This window comes from Nycticebus coucang, chromosome 24, assembly GCF_027406575.1.
Source record: "Nycticebus coucang isolate mNycCou1 chromosome 24, mNycCou1.pri, whole genome shotgun sequence".
Taxonomy (NCBI): domain Eukaryota; kingdom Metazoa; phylum Chordata; class Mammalia; order Primates; family Lorisidae; genus Nycticebus; species Nycticebus coucang.
This window is the reverse complement of record NC_069803.1, coordinates 20,310,719-20,324,929: the sequence shown is the minus strand read 5'-3', so window position 1 is coordinate 20,324,929 and position 14,211 is coordinate 20,310,719. Positions and strand designations below refer to the sequence as shown.

Genomic DNA, 14,211 nt, shown 5'->3' with positions numbered 1-14,211 from the left:
GGGAAGAGAGTGACATCTGGGCACACTCCCAAAGATTTAGAGCCCCTAGGAATTTTGTCAGTTATGCAAAGGCAACACCCCAGACCTTGGGCAGCTGAGTCGGGATGCAGATATGTGGAGGTCACAGAAAAAGGGATCAGAGTTGAGACATCCTCGCCGTGGGCCATAACTTGGGTCAGACAGAAGGAAGACTGAGACCACAGCAGAGTTAGCATGAGAATTCAGGCCTCCTCAACCCTGTTTAGTTGAAAGCAATTTCTGAATTCCATAACCTGTTCTCCTTCCCTACGATTTCAAGTATTAATTTTGACCCTCATAGCATCAAACACCAGAGAGTTGATTCCTCTAAATATCAATAACCAATAGGATAAAATAGCAGAGAACTCAAATCTGCTCCCCCTGTATTATTAGGTTAATTCGGGTGGGTCATATTCCTGTTTTCTGTGCCTTCCTCTCTTTCCTCCAGGAGGGTGTTGCTTGTTGTGGTTATGTCTGGATATGTCCATGTTTATTTCCTTTACTATAACGGTAGGCAGAAGGGGACGCTGGAATCTTAGGTCTTCATAATTATGGATGACTATAGGTTACTTTCTATGCACTCCAGTGAGCAACAGAACCTTAAGATTTCAAAGCTGGATAAAAATCATAAAGATCATTCGGTTAAAACACCTCATTTTATCTAAAAGCAAAATCAAGAGGCTCAGAGAGGTAAAGGACCCTGTCTGAGATTTCACAGAAAATGGGGGACAGAGATGACAACAGAAGTTTCTGAATAAGGGCGTGCCTGTTGCATCACAGAAACAAAATCTAAGAGATGGGTTTTGTAATGGTTTAACAATATAAATAAACCACGTGGACGACTGCAGGAAACAGTGATTCTGCTTTCATTTAATGGCAATGTAAAAGATTGCTGACACAGATCTCTGTGCTCACTCAAAAAAAAAAAAAAAAAAACTATATATATGCTCTCGAGTGGCCAATAGCTTCCTGGGTCCCTGTCCAGAGGCTGCTCCCCTGCCTGGGCTGGACTAAGAGTTACTGGAGGTTGGGCATATAGACACATCTGTCCCGGGGCCAAAGGGATTAGGTGAAAGGTTTTGCTCATCTCCCATTTTTACTTCCTTATGACAGTGGTGGACCGTGTTGCAACGAGTATAGTATGTGGTGTGTGAGGGTTCATAACCACACAGCCAACTATAAGGGTTTGAACACAATAATTAAGAAAATGCCATGAAGGCTATGTTAACCAGTTCGGTGAAAATATTTCAGACTGTATACGGAACCAGCACATCGTACCTCATGATTGCATTATTGTACACAGCTAGGATTTAATAAAAAAAAAAAATCACACAGACAACTGTATTAGCTTTCTGGAGCTTCAGTAACAAAGTACCGTAAACTCAATGGCTTAAAGCAACAGAAATTTATTCTCTCACTTCTAGAGGCTGGAAGTCTGAAACTGGGGTGTGAGTAGAGTCCTGGTGTCTTCTGAGGCTCGGGGAAGTCTCTTCCAGGCCCCTCTGTCTCCTGGCCATCCCCGGTGCTCTCTGGCTCCATCGGCCAGTGGCTGCCTTCCCTCTGTGCGCGTCTTTCTCTATTGTCAAATCTCTCTCCTGTTAAGGATTCTAGTCATTGTATTTAGGGCCCATCCTAATCCAGTGTGACCTCATCGTCACGCTGCAAAGACCCCATTTCCAAATAAGGCCACATTTGTGGGTGTGGAGGTTCAGACTTCACTACGTCTTTTTTGGAGGATGCAATTCAACCTACAAGAAACAGCATCCAGACAGCTCACTTATCCTCTGATCTGCGTGCCTCCTGGCACACTCTCAGAGCCCACGTAGGGCAAGCGTGATTCCCACTCTGCAGAAGGCTTTCCCACAGTCCCTGTACATGTGAAGCCTCTCCCCCTCCATTGTAAAACCTCTCCTTCAATGTACGTTCATGGCTTCTGTTTTCCTGTCTCTCAGATTCCTGGTTCCAACACACACAACGAGTTGAGGTGTGTTGTGATCATCTCACCCAGGGAAGGTATGGCACTGGCATTGCAAGGCCAGCGTGGGGCTTCACATAAACAGGACCCTGAGACCTGTTGAGATGACAGGAAGATGCAGTATAGGGGTGACACGATAGCTCCCACAGATCCTGGTTTCTGAAGTACACCTTAATTGCTAAAAGGTTTTGATGTCTCCTTTGTTCAGTTTCTCTTCTGTATGTCACAAAGTCACATCCTTCACGTTAGCTGAAAAGGGGACTCTTCTCTTTACTTCTGGAGAGCATATGAGCAGAGGTTGTCTTCTCTTGACGTTCAACTCCAGCATTTATGCAGAAGACAGGTGTCACGAGGACCCTGCGTGGACACTGTCAGCGGATCAGCCTTGGCTCTGCTGCAGGGAGACGTTGACTTCACCCACACATGTCTGTTTCAGTGGTGTTGGTCCAGGGGAAAGTCCAGCTGAATGTAGAGGCTGGCTCAGATGGCGGTTGTCAGTCAAAGAGCTCCAGGTAGTCAGGTGGCTGCTCTTGCTGTCCACATGGGTAGAGGAGGAGCTCCCTCCCCAGGGAAGTGATCGGCTCCTCCTGTGACGCAGAGGGCACAGGGTCAGAGCAATAATCACATGCCCTTCCCACCACCCAGATATGCACAAATGTTTCTTGGTTTATGGCCATCTTAAAAGAGATTTCTACTTAACCACAAACCTCTGGGTACTTGCTTTCCCCCCAGGGCTCAAGCTCTAACTTAAGACTGTTCTTGCTTACTCCTGTAATCCTAGCACTCTGGGAGGCCGAGGAGGGTGGACTGCCCTGAGCTCACAGGTTCAAGATCAGCCTGAGTAAGAGCAAGACCCCTGTCTCTAAAAATAGCCAGGCATTGTGGTAGGCACCTATAGTCCCAGCTACTTGGGAGGCTGGGTTTGAGGCTGCTGTGAGCTACGACACCACAGCACTCTACCGAGGGAAACAAAATGAGACTCTGTCTCCGGAAAAAAAAAAAGACTATTCTCAGATGAGGTTAGGATGTACCAAGCTTTTCAGTGTCTCCTATATTCTCTGCCCTCGAGGGGGTGGGGGGAGGAAGAACTAGGTTCTATTGTAAAGGAAGTGCAATTCGGAGACCTGTTTATCGCGAGGAATTATCAGAGACAAATCCCTCTTTTACTTGTCCGAATTCTTTGCATTTTACAAGGGTACATGTCAAATCTATTAAGTGTAGAGTATAAATGTCTTAACACAATAATTGAGAAAGTGAAGTGAAGGCTATGTTAACCAGTTTGTTGTATTTCAAATTGCATAGAAAACCAGCACATTGTACCCCATAAAGGCATTAATGTACACAGCTAGGGTTTAATAAAAAAAAAAAAAAAAAAGGAGCTTCTGCAGGACAATACCACACAGAGCCCATGAAGCTGCCCAGTGGCCTCACCTTGTGATATTCCACCAAGTCCGCCAGGGTCGCGTGCTGCAGCTGGTCCACGCCCAGGAAGCTGTAGGAGTCTGCAGAGGCGTCGATGAGGAAATGTTTACAGCCCTCCTCGGACAGATGGGACAGGGCATAGCCTTTGATCTTCTCGCTCACTCGGATCAGGAAACTGCCCGGCCTGCCTGTGCTCAGCAGCAGCTCGTTGGCTTTCGTGAGTGTGAGAATACCTGCAGGAAAGAAGACAGAGAAACATGTCAGCCCATCATCGCCCAAGTTCTCCTGTTAATCCAGCTACACGGATCAAGTTTAGGAAAAAAATAAAAGCAATTGAGTCTATTGGGGGCTTGTTAGGAATGTAGTAAAATACGTTTCCAGGACTTGGCAACCGGACCAGGGTGGGTTAGGTGGGCAGATGGACAGTGTGAACGAGAGCTTCCATGTTCACCTTCAGCAGACCACTGTTCCACTTGTAGCCCCCATTTGTGACAACATGGGTGTTACACGGTTTGTGAGGGTCTAGCAGGTGGCCTGGTCATACTGGGAGTGTCAGATCTGGGAGGGGATTACAGATGCTTTCGTTAGGCTGCCTCAGTTTACCGATGAGGACTGATTGGCCTGGAGAACTATTGGACTTGGTCTAGAATAGCAGTTCTCTAGCGTCTGAAGAGACATGCTAGGTGGTCATGAGTGTGGTGTACTCCTGGCATCTACTAGACCAAGGCAGGGATCTGCTAAATGCCCTACAATGCACGGGGAGCCTCACACTACAGAGAAGAATCCTGTGCTAAGCTGAGACACCATCTTGGTCTATCAGGGGCAGCAAGTTAGTGACAGAACCAGGTCAGACCCAGATCTACAAGGTACCATCTACTGACGCTACTAAAATTCTATATACGTGAACTCCCAGCATTTAAAGGAATAAAATTCTATATACGTGAGTTGTTGTGAAAGTTTTGAGATACACAAAAATTGAGAAATGTAAAATCTGCATGGGGTGGTGCCTGTGGCTCAAGGAGTAGGGCGCCGGCCCCATATACCAGAGGTGGTGGGTTCAAACCCAGCCCTGGCCAAAACTGTAAAATCTGCATGGACAGAAATAAATTCCCACCAGCATCATCGATCGGCTGAGCAAGTTGAAACTTGCACAGGTGAATTAGAAAGGACACTGTTGGCTGTGTTTCCTGGAAGTGAAATAGTGGGCCCTAATACAGTCTGTCTCAAAACTCTCATAGTAACCTACATATATGCCTTCATATGCAACTCAAAGGAATAAAGTCTCCATATACATGAAGTTAAATGGATGTAATTTAGACACCTCAGGAATTCTCATACTTCAGACCAGCCTCTTCCCCAATTAGTGCAAACTCATGAGGTTTAACTCACGTTCCAAATTCCCCTTCTTATTCCCACTGTAATTCCTCAGATGAACAGATAACACTGGAAAATGCACCAGAGCACAAACACATCTCAGAAAGGTGGGGAGCTTGTGGGTTATTCGGTGAGCTCTGATTTGGGAGAGGTGGCCCCATTCTCCTGCCCCACCGCCAGCACCCTGCTCGGGGAAACAAGGCAAAACCCAAAACCTCCTTGTGAAAAGGCAATGGGTTATCACAGTCCTTCAGTCTTATTGCTAGTAAAGTGAATTGAGATGTGAACACCAATTATCTAGACTAAAATAAAACCATTCCTCTTCTCTTCAGACCTTCAGAAAGGGGAGGATTGAAAGAACTGCCTGTTCTTCTCCAGACAGTTTCAACCAACCAGTTCCTGCCTCCTCCTCTCCCCTACCCACTCAGAAGAACGCAGGCCCTGGGTCCCCACTGCAGTGTGTAAGGGATAGCCCAGTTTGGGACCCTGAGGTAAGAATAGGGGGTCGGGGACTAGGCCTGACAGTTCCCCTCAATCACAGATGGTCATGTCCTGGGCACAGGAAGTCCCCGGCCTCTCTCCTAGGGCACTGGGCTCTACTGCACTGGTTCCCAGCAAGGTACTGAAGCCTTTGTGTCACCCCAGCCACCTCTCCACCCTTTCCCTGTTGAGACTGACCCACTGGACACATGTCAGGCCTTTGGGTCAGGAGCTATACCAGTCACTTTATACACTCAGGCGAGGACAGTTAAAGTTCCACCAGACACAAACCACTGGCCTTTTTCTCTTTCATTTAATCCTCAAACAACTGTGAAGCAAGCAAAGCTGAGATCATTATCATCTCCATTTCTTAGAAAATAAAGGTAGAAAGGGTAGGTGTGTGAGGTGGCAGGCTTAGTGAGCGATGGTTCCAAGTCTCTCGTCTCCCACCCTAGGGTATTTTTTTTTTTGTTTTGTTTTGAGGGAGTAGGGAACGCAGTGGTCTCTGGAATGGGCTCCAAACAAAAGGAGTATTTATTTCACAAAGAGGCGTTCATTTCTCACCTGCACAACTTAAACAAGATGTATCTTTCAGGGATTATTTATGTTTAGTCTGCCTGGATGTGGGGACAGGATGACACATCAGTGACCTTCCCCACCTCCAGCCTGGGATTCATGTTGCTGGAGACCTGGGGAAGCTCCAGAGGACTTAACAACCCAGGACTGGGATGACAGTGTCATTTCTCTCACTTCATCACCTTGATGGCTGCCACTTATTAACCAGGCCTTACAAGGAGCCACACACAGTCCTAAGTGACCGGCCTGTGTTAACTCATTTCATCCTCGGAACCCTTTGAGGCAGGAACATCGTTATCTGCATTATACGCCCGAGGGGCGAACAGAGTCATGGGACTTGCCTAAGGCCACACAGCTAGTTGGTGGAAGACTGGAAACGTCAAGCCAGACAGTGTGGGATGTGTTCTTAATGGCTTCTCTACTTTACTGCCTTCCCTTGGGCTGGCATGAAGAAATATAGTCCAACATCGTCTGGCCGTGGCAGGAGAAATTGTCCACAAAGCATGTGACATGTGACGCCCAAGAAATGCCTGATGACAGAAGCATGGCTTTTAAACAGTGGGATCCTCTTTCTGTACACAATTCTAAGGAGAACTTCACAATGAAGCAGATCATTCTCCTTTACCCCTCACACACCCTCTCGCTCTGCCCTGGTCTCTGAGGCCCCTTCTGAACCAGCCTCTTTCCCAGTTAGTTCCTGGGCATTTGCAATGGGAAGGTTGGGCTCCCAGGCACAGGCAGTAAGGACTCAAGTTCATCACTTACAAAAATCCAAGTACCAGAGAGCTTGGGGGACTAATGGCCTGTTCTCCACATTAATGGAAAAACAGAGTAACATTTTTACAGGAAGGGTGTTCGCTGCGCTGAGTAATTTAAGAGAAAAGTGAGGGTCTTCCAGGAGAAAAAAAAAAAAGCAAAGCCCAGACTTTTCTACAGAAAAGCTTGCTCTTTCCAAATCTGAATAAATGTGTGTCGCTTTGACCTCTTTATGTTTTATCTTGTCCAGTCACTTAAAAATCTGAACAAATACTAGACAGTTACATAGGAGGATTACAGAGAATAATTCAACAAAAAGTGCTTTGCTAAAAGGAGCCCTGCTGGGCCGTCACAAGGTCAGGGCCGTGACTGCCAGGGAATGGACTTCCAGCTGTCCTTCTCTGCCACACATAAGCAGTAACTGATTCTTGCTACAGGACACAGCCTATCCGCTCCACAAAATATATGAATCAGAGGTGTTAAATGAGGCGATGTGGATATGTCATCTGGGGTTTAGGAACAAAAAGGCTTTGAGAAGTCACATAAATCAGTAATTGGTGCTTGGTGAAGACAAAAGCTTGTGAAAATCCCTTCCTGATAGGTGGGCAGAATTTTGATGGCCCCACAATGAAGAAATTTCGACTCCTCAGCAAAATAGTTATAGGACAGATTATCACTTCTGGGTGTTAATTCACAGGTTCACTGAGATTTCATTCTGGAAGAGACTGCATTAAGAAAGGCACTGGAAGCTTCGTAGTCTATTTAGTTCTCTCTGCTCAGTCTGAGGTGGCAGCTGGTCCTCATGCTGAAGGAGCTGTGGGGTGACAAGCTGCCACAAACTGCCACTTCAACAATTGTCTCTAGGGAAGCGAGGCTCCAGGGAATAACTGCCTCCCCCACAAGGGATAGCATTTACCCCCCAAAGAGAAAGAGGCAGCAGGATATGCCAAAAATAGCAGAACTCAAAACAGCTGAAATGGGAACTATATTGCACCCCAACAAAGTTAAAGGAATTTGCTTTTTAAGTAGCTGCAAACATATAACATTGGGACTAAAGCTTTGAGAGGGCAGGTTGAATTACATGCCATGACAGCCAAAGACATCTACAAGAGACTAAGATGGAAAAAAAATCCATGAACCATCTAAGGATATTCATATTTGAATAAGAAAGTGTTAATTACATTTCAGAGAAAGAATAACCAACTATTGATGCGTAGGGCAAATAGGTGCATTCTCTAACCACAGAAAAAATGAGGAAATTCCTAAATCAGAAATTTCGTTTACACAGTTGTGCTTCTGTAATGCACCTTCCTGACTCTAGGCCTTGCCAGATTCTAAGCTCGTCTGCACTGCTGGCATTTTAGTAGGAGTTGGAAAATGTTGATACAAAACCAATCTGTGGATTTCTGGGCAGAACTTCAAACTTGAATTGTATTTATTCTTTGGCCCTCTCTTGAGGAAACTTAAAGGCATGGTAGTGGATATAATTAATTATGTAATTATGTATCTAGACACAGAGGGGTGGGGTGGGGACGCATAATCAGCAAACAGATTGAGTGAGATGTCTTTGTTCAGTCATTGGCCATGAGGACTTTCCAACATTTACCTCTTACTTTACAAATATTATAGACTGTAAGGTCTATCTTAAAGAATGCTGAAATATGGCAACCAGAGGCAAGAATAAAATGAATAAAAATAAGAATTACATTCAAGGGTCTGGAAAGTTGAAATATAAGGATTACATTCAAGGGTCTGGAAAAAATGGAGTCCAGGACAATAAGATCAGAAGGGACACAGGGTGACAAAGAGAAAAGGCAGTCCCCCCAGCTGGTGTGGGCGGCTCCCGCCTGGAATGGCTGAGAGGCTGAGACTTGTGGATTGCTTGAGTTTGGGAGTTTGAGACCAGCCTGAGCAAGAGCAAGACCCTTTCTCTACTAAAAATAGAAAAACTAGCCAGATGATATGGCAGGCATCGGTAGTCCCAGCTACTTGGGAGGCTGAGGAAAGAGAATCGCTTGAGCCCAGGAGTTTGAGGTTGGGGTGATCTATGATGCCACAGCTCTCTAGTCTGGGGCAACGGAGTAAGACTCGGTCTTAAAAAAAAAAAAAAGGAAGAAAGAAAAAAAACAATACTTCTTCAGGAGACAAAACCAATTAGACTTAATCAGTTACAGTACTCAGAAGATCCTACAGTGGAAACTAGTAGCTATTACTTTAGCAACTCTAGGACTCACTCCCACCTGTCTGCACTGTCCTTTCCCAAACCCTAGCTCAATCTTAATCTGCAATGTTTTGCCAAACAGCTTCCAAACAGCTTCATGCTCTGTTGGTAAGGGAGTCCTTCTTGTGTCCTTCCAAATTACTATTGCCTTCCTGCTGAGGTGACCTCCTGGCTTTTTATTTTTTTTTTTGTAGAGACAGAGTCTCACTTTATGGCCCTCGGTAGAGTGCCATGGCATCACACAGTTCACAGCAACCTCCAACTCCTGGGCTTAGGCGATTCTTCTGCCTCAGCCTCCCGAGTAGCTGGGACTACAGGCACCCACCACAACGCCCGGCTATTTTTTTGTTGTTGTTGTTGCAATTTGGTCGGGGCTGGGTTTGAACCTGCCACCCTCGGCATATGGGGCCAGCGCCCTGCTCACGGAACCACAGGCGCCGCCCGACCTCCTGGCTTTTTAAGGACATGCTTATGGAAACAGCATAGGACAGTTGTTACAGCAATTATGATCTACTTCATTAAAATAGTGCTTATTTATTTTATAGGACTGTTACTTAAAATGGTATTTTGTGACAGTTAGGATTATGCTAAAAAAAAAAAGGTAGAGAGAACGGGAAGGGTGAACTTAAAGATGTTCAGTTCTGCTAACTCATAATAACAGAAATACTAGGTGCCAGGCACGGTTGCAAGCATTTTACATATATTAGCTGATTTACTTTATAAAAACAACCCAATGACAACACAGCTACATTATCATGAGCCTCACGTTACAGAGAAGAAAACACAACTCAAACCTGCGTGATCTGAAATCCTCCTTCCTTTCATTGTTAGCCTTTTGGGAGCGAGAAATTAAAGACCAGGTCACAGGTGCATCCAACCCTTTTTTGCTGCTGCGCATTGGAAGAAGAAAAGTTGACTTGGGGCCACACGGTAAATACACAAACACTGACAAAAGCTGACAAAGAATAAAAAAAAGGTTTGCGCATAATTTTCATGATATCCGACACCAGCACAAATAGAAGGAAGCATTAATCCTTTCTGCCTTTCTGGTGGATTAGCACAGATTCATCTCCTCGTGGGTGAGGTTCTGAAAAGGAATATCTGCACTCACCATGGAACCAGGGAGCTATGGTGTCTGAGGTTTTCTGGTAGCCAGCTCTTAATGGCAGCTGCTCCTCTTTAAACCAGCGGATGGTGTCCTCCTGGGCGGAAGTGGACGTAGTCCTCGTCACTCCCTGATTTCTGTTGTTTATAAAAGTTTTTTAAGTTAGAATTAATCAATTTGAAAATAATGCCCTCAAAAATGTACATATGTGTATATATGTATGTATGTTATATACAGAGAGAGAGCAGACAGAACTACAGACGTTTCAAGGTATAATTACACGGGCTGAGCTAATAAGAGTGGGGGCCCCCTGTACGCCACCATTATAAAACTCCTCAAGGGCAGAAAAGAAGGGACATAAATCCGTCACTTGTCCTTTCAGTCCTAAAGGGCTAGTTATGGGAATGAGCCACTGTTGTGTTAATGCATAAATTTAAATTCATTTTTAATAAGAATTAGAAGCTGGATGAACTCCCAATTAAAACTTGATAAAGTAAACATTAACATGCAGAATACATTTTTACCCCAACATTATTTTCCTGAAGAGCACATACGTGCAAACAAAGCAATCAAATGTAAATAACTTTTTTCCTAACATTTTCCTTATTTGATTTGCTTTTCTATCTGTGTTTCCACTAATCTCCTTGATTTGCTTTCTTCTCTCCCACACTTTGAAGACTGCTAAAAAAAAAAAAAAACAGTCTTGGAAAGGTAAAGTAAAAGGAAGAAGGGTGTTTGGAGACTGGTAAGAAACAGATACAGGCAGCAGAATCATTTTGAAATAAATTCAGTAGCAGAACTTAAGTGCTGGGATGTAAGTTAATTTCCACTACAGAAAGTGACCCTGCAATGTTATACACATATTTCCAAGTCTCATTCGACAGTCTACAGACTTTGAGCAGAATTCAATTTAAACACAACACCACCACCATGGCTGTCGGGAAAGTATCTTGTCTGTGCAGAGACCTCCTGGAAGATGTATATACCTAGCTGAGCCAACAAGACCGACTCTCCAGCCTCTGTCCCACAACAGATCCTGTGGGGGTCCAGCCTCAACCCCAGCCCCTCTTGCTGCAGTTGAGACCTATTTCATCTGTGCAGAGAACTGCTGGGAGACTCCCTTATCTGGGCCATGTCTTTACTTCCATCCCCAGCCAGCTTTCCCACATAGCCCCTGTACTCTCCCTGGGTCTTCACCATGTAAACCTTGGAGCCCTCACAAGAGCGGCAGCAAACCTGTGCTTAGAGCACCCTCTAGTGATGAGGCAGCTGCAGTGATCACAGGGTCAGGAGACAAAACCATCAGTCGGCTTGGGATGTCTGGAAGGCCCTTCGAAGGACAGGATAAAGCCAAATTGTGGAGACTGTATCAGGTACCTAATCCCTCGATAGGCAGACACTGTTGCACATCCACAAGGATCAAGAACATTCCATGAAACATGGCCTTACCAAACATAAAAAATAAGGCACTAGAGGTCAACCCTAAAGTGATGGACATGTGTGATTTCTCAAAAAATTCATAATAGCTGTTTAAGGAAGCTCAACATACTTAAGGAGAACACAGAGAATCAAATGGGAAATTTATCAGGGAAATTTATCAGAGATTAAAATCACTTTTTAAAAATCAAACGGAAATTCTAGTACTGAAAAATAGAGTAAGTGAAATGAAAAATGCAGTGAAGAATATCAACAGCAGATTTGATCAAACAAAAGAATCAATGAGTTCAAAGACAGGCTATTTGAAAATACACAGGAGAAAAGAGAAAAAAAGATATAACTAAAGCTTATGGGATCTATGGGACAACATCCGAAAAGCAAATATTTAAGTTATCAGAGTTAAAGAGAGGATTGAGGGGGAAAAAAAGGGTTGTAGAAAACTTATTCAAAGAAATAACAGGGTGGGGCATGGTGGCTCACACCTGTAATCCCAGCACTTGGGAGGCTGAGGCAAGAGAATGGCTTAAGCCCAAGAGTTTGAGGTCGCTGTGAGCTGTGACACCATGGCATCCTACTGAGGGTGACATAATGAGACTCTGTCTCAAAAAAAAAAAGAAAGAAAGAAAAAAAAAAAAAAGAAATAATAACAGAAAGTCTTCCAAACCTGAAATAAGAAATAAATAGCCAGGTTATCAGGTATAGGAAGGTGAAAGTTCACCAGTCAGATTCGCCCCCAAATAAGAATACCCCTAGACATACTGACCTCAAAGGTCAAAGACAAAAAGAGGATCATGAAACCAGTGAAAGGAGAGAAGAAAACAACTTAAAGAGAAATCCAGCATGTCTGGCACCAGGCTAGGAAGAAGCAGGATGATATACTTGGAGCTCAGAAGAGACAAAAACCTTTCAACCAAGAATAATGTACCCAGCAAAGAAATCCTCCAGAAATTAAGGAAAGAGTTTCCCCAACAAAATCTGAGTGAGTTAACTGCTACCAGATATGTCCTACAAGGAATGCTAAAAGCTCTTCCATCTGAAAGAAAATACTAATGTGGTTATTATTCTACACTGTAAACCTGGTGTATAAAAACCACTTAATGTATCTTTAGTATGAAGATTAAAAGACAAAACTATTAAAAATAATTATGATAGGGCAGCATCTGTGGCTCCAAGGAATAGGGCGCCGGCCCCATATACCGGAGGTGGCAGGTTCAAGCCCTGCCCTGGCCAAAAAAACTGCCAAAAAAATAATAATTATGATAGTAGCTAAAAGAGGATGGTCCCAAGATAAAAACAGATACCATCCATGCATTTATAGCCAACAGAATTTTGACAAAGACACCAAGAACATACTGGAGAAAGAATAGTCTCTTCAACAAATGGTGCTGAGAAAACTGGAAATCCACATGAAGAACAAAACTAGACTTGTATCTCTTACCATATACAAAAATCAACCCAAAGTGGGTTAAAGATTTGAATATAAGACCCAAAACTACGAAGCTACTAGAAGAAAACCAAGGAGAAATGCTTCATGTCACCAATCTGGGCAAGGACTTTTTAAAAGAAGACCTCAACTTTATAAGCAACAGAAGCAAAAATAGACAGATGGGATTGTAACAAGCTAAAAAGCTTTTGTCCAGCAAAGGAAACAATCAAGAGTGAAGTGACAACTTACAGAATGGGAGAAAGTATTCACAAACTCTGCGTCTGACAAGGGGCTAATATCTAGAATATGTAGAAACTCAACTCAATAGCAAATAATAATAATAATAGTAATCCAAATTAAAAAATGGGCCAAAAGACCTTAATTGATATTTCTCAAAGAAGACATACCATTAGGTAACAGGTGTATGAAAAAAAGTGTGACATCACTAATCAGGGAAATGCAAATCAAAAGCACAATGACATATCACCCCACCCTATTAGAAGGGCTATTATCGAAAAGACAAAAATAAAAAGTGCCGACAAGGATGTGAAGAAAGGACAACTCTCACACACTGTTAGTGGGAATATAAATTAGTACCGCCTTTCGGAACAACAGTATGAGATTCCTCAAAAATCTTAAAATAGAACATACAACCCAACAATCCTACTACTGAGTCTATGTCCAAAGAAAATGAAATCCGTTATGTTGAAGAGGTACCTGCAGTTGCATGATGATTGCGTACTATTCCCAAGAGCCAATACGCGAAACCCACCCAAGTGCCCATCAGTGGATGAATGGATTAAAGAACGCAGTGTACACACACGGTGCAGTGACACTCAGCCATAAAAAAGGAATAAAAATCCTGTCATTTGCAACAACATGGAAGAACCCGGAACACATTATGTTAAGTGAAATAAACCAAGGACAGAGTGAAAAATACTATATGAGATGGAATGGCGTGGAATGTAAAAGAAGTAGAGACTGGTACGGTGGTTACCAGAGGCTGGGGAGAGTCGGCCAATGGGTACAAAGTTATAGTTAGAAAGGAGACATAATTGTGATGTTGTATTGCATAGCGAGGTGACTATAGTCTACAATAATGCATGCAAATAGCCAGAAGATAGGATTTTGAATGTTCTCACCACAAAGAAATGACAAGTGTTTAAGGCGATGGGTGTGCTAATTATTGTGATGTGACCATTACACAATGTATTTGCATGTATGTATCAAAACATCACACTGTATCTCATAAATCCATATGACTATTACGGACCAATTAAAGAAAAAATCAAACTTACAGCATACAACAATGAAGAGTCTGAATGAGCTACTAGAATTTCCTGTGATTCAAATTAACTTACAGACTAAATGGATGTGTGTGTATGTGCGTACACATGTATGTATTATTCCTCATGATTTCC

The 14,211-nt window shown here is 43.5% G+C and overlaps 1 protein-coding gene across 1 annotated transcript in view; it reads right to left on the bottom strand.

Annotated features, from left to right (window-relative positions):
- Nucleotides 1-1,551: 1,551 nt before the first annotated feature.
- The window catches only part of SH2D4A (SH2 domain containing 4A), a 53,064-nt gene continuing 40,404 nt past the window's right edge, over nucleotides 1,552-14,211 (bottom strand). The window contains exons 8-10 of the mRNA XM_053578755.1: nucleotides 9,934-10,064; nucleotides 3,425-3,648; nucleotides 1,552-2,580 (exon numbers count right to left, since the gene is read on the bottom strand). Coding sequence (XP_053434730.1) covers nucleotides 2,488-2,580; nucleotides 3,425-3,648; nucleotides 9,934-10,064 — 448 coding nt within the window. The 3' untranslated portion in view covers nucleotides 1,552-2,487. The remainder of the gene's footprint in view (nucleotides 2,581-3,424; nucleotides 3,649-9,933; nucleotides 10,065-14,211) is intronic.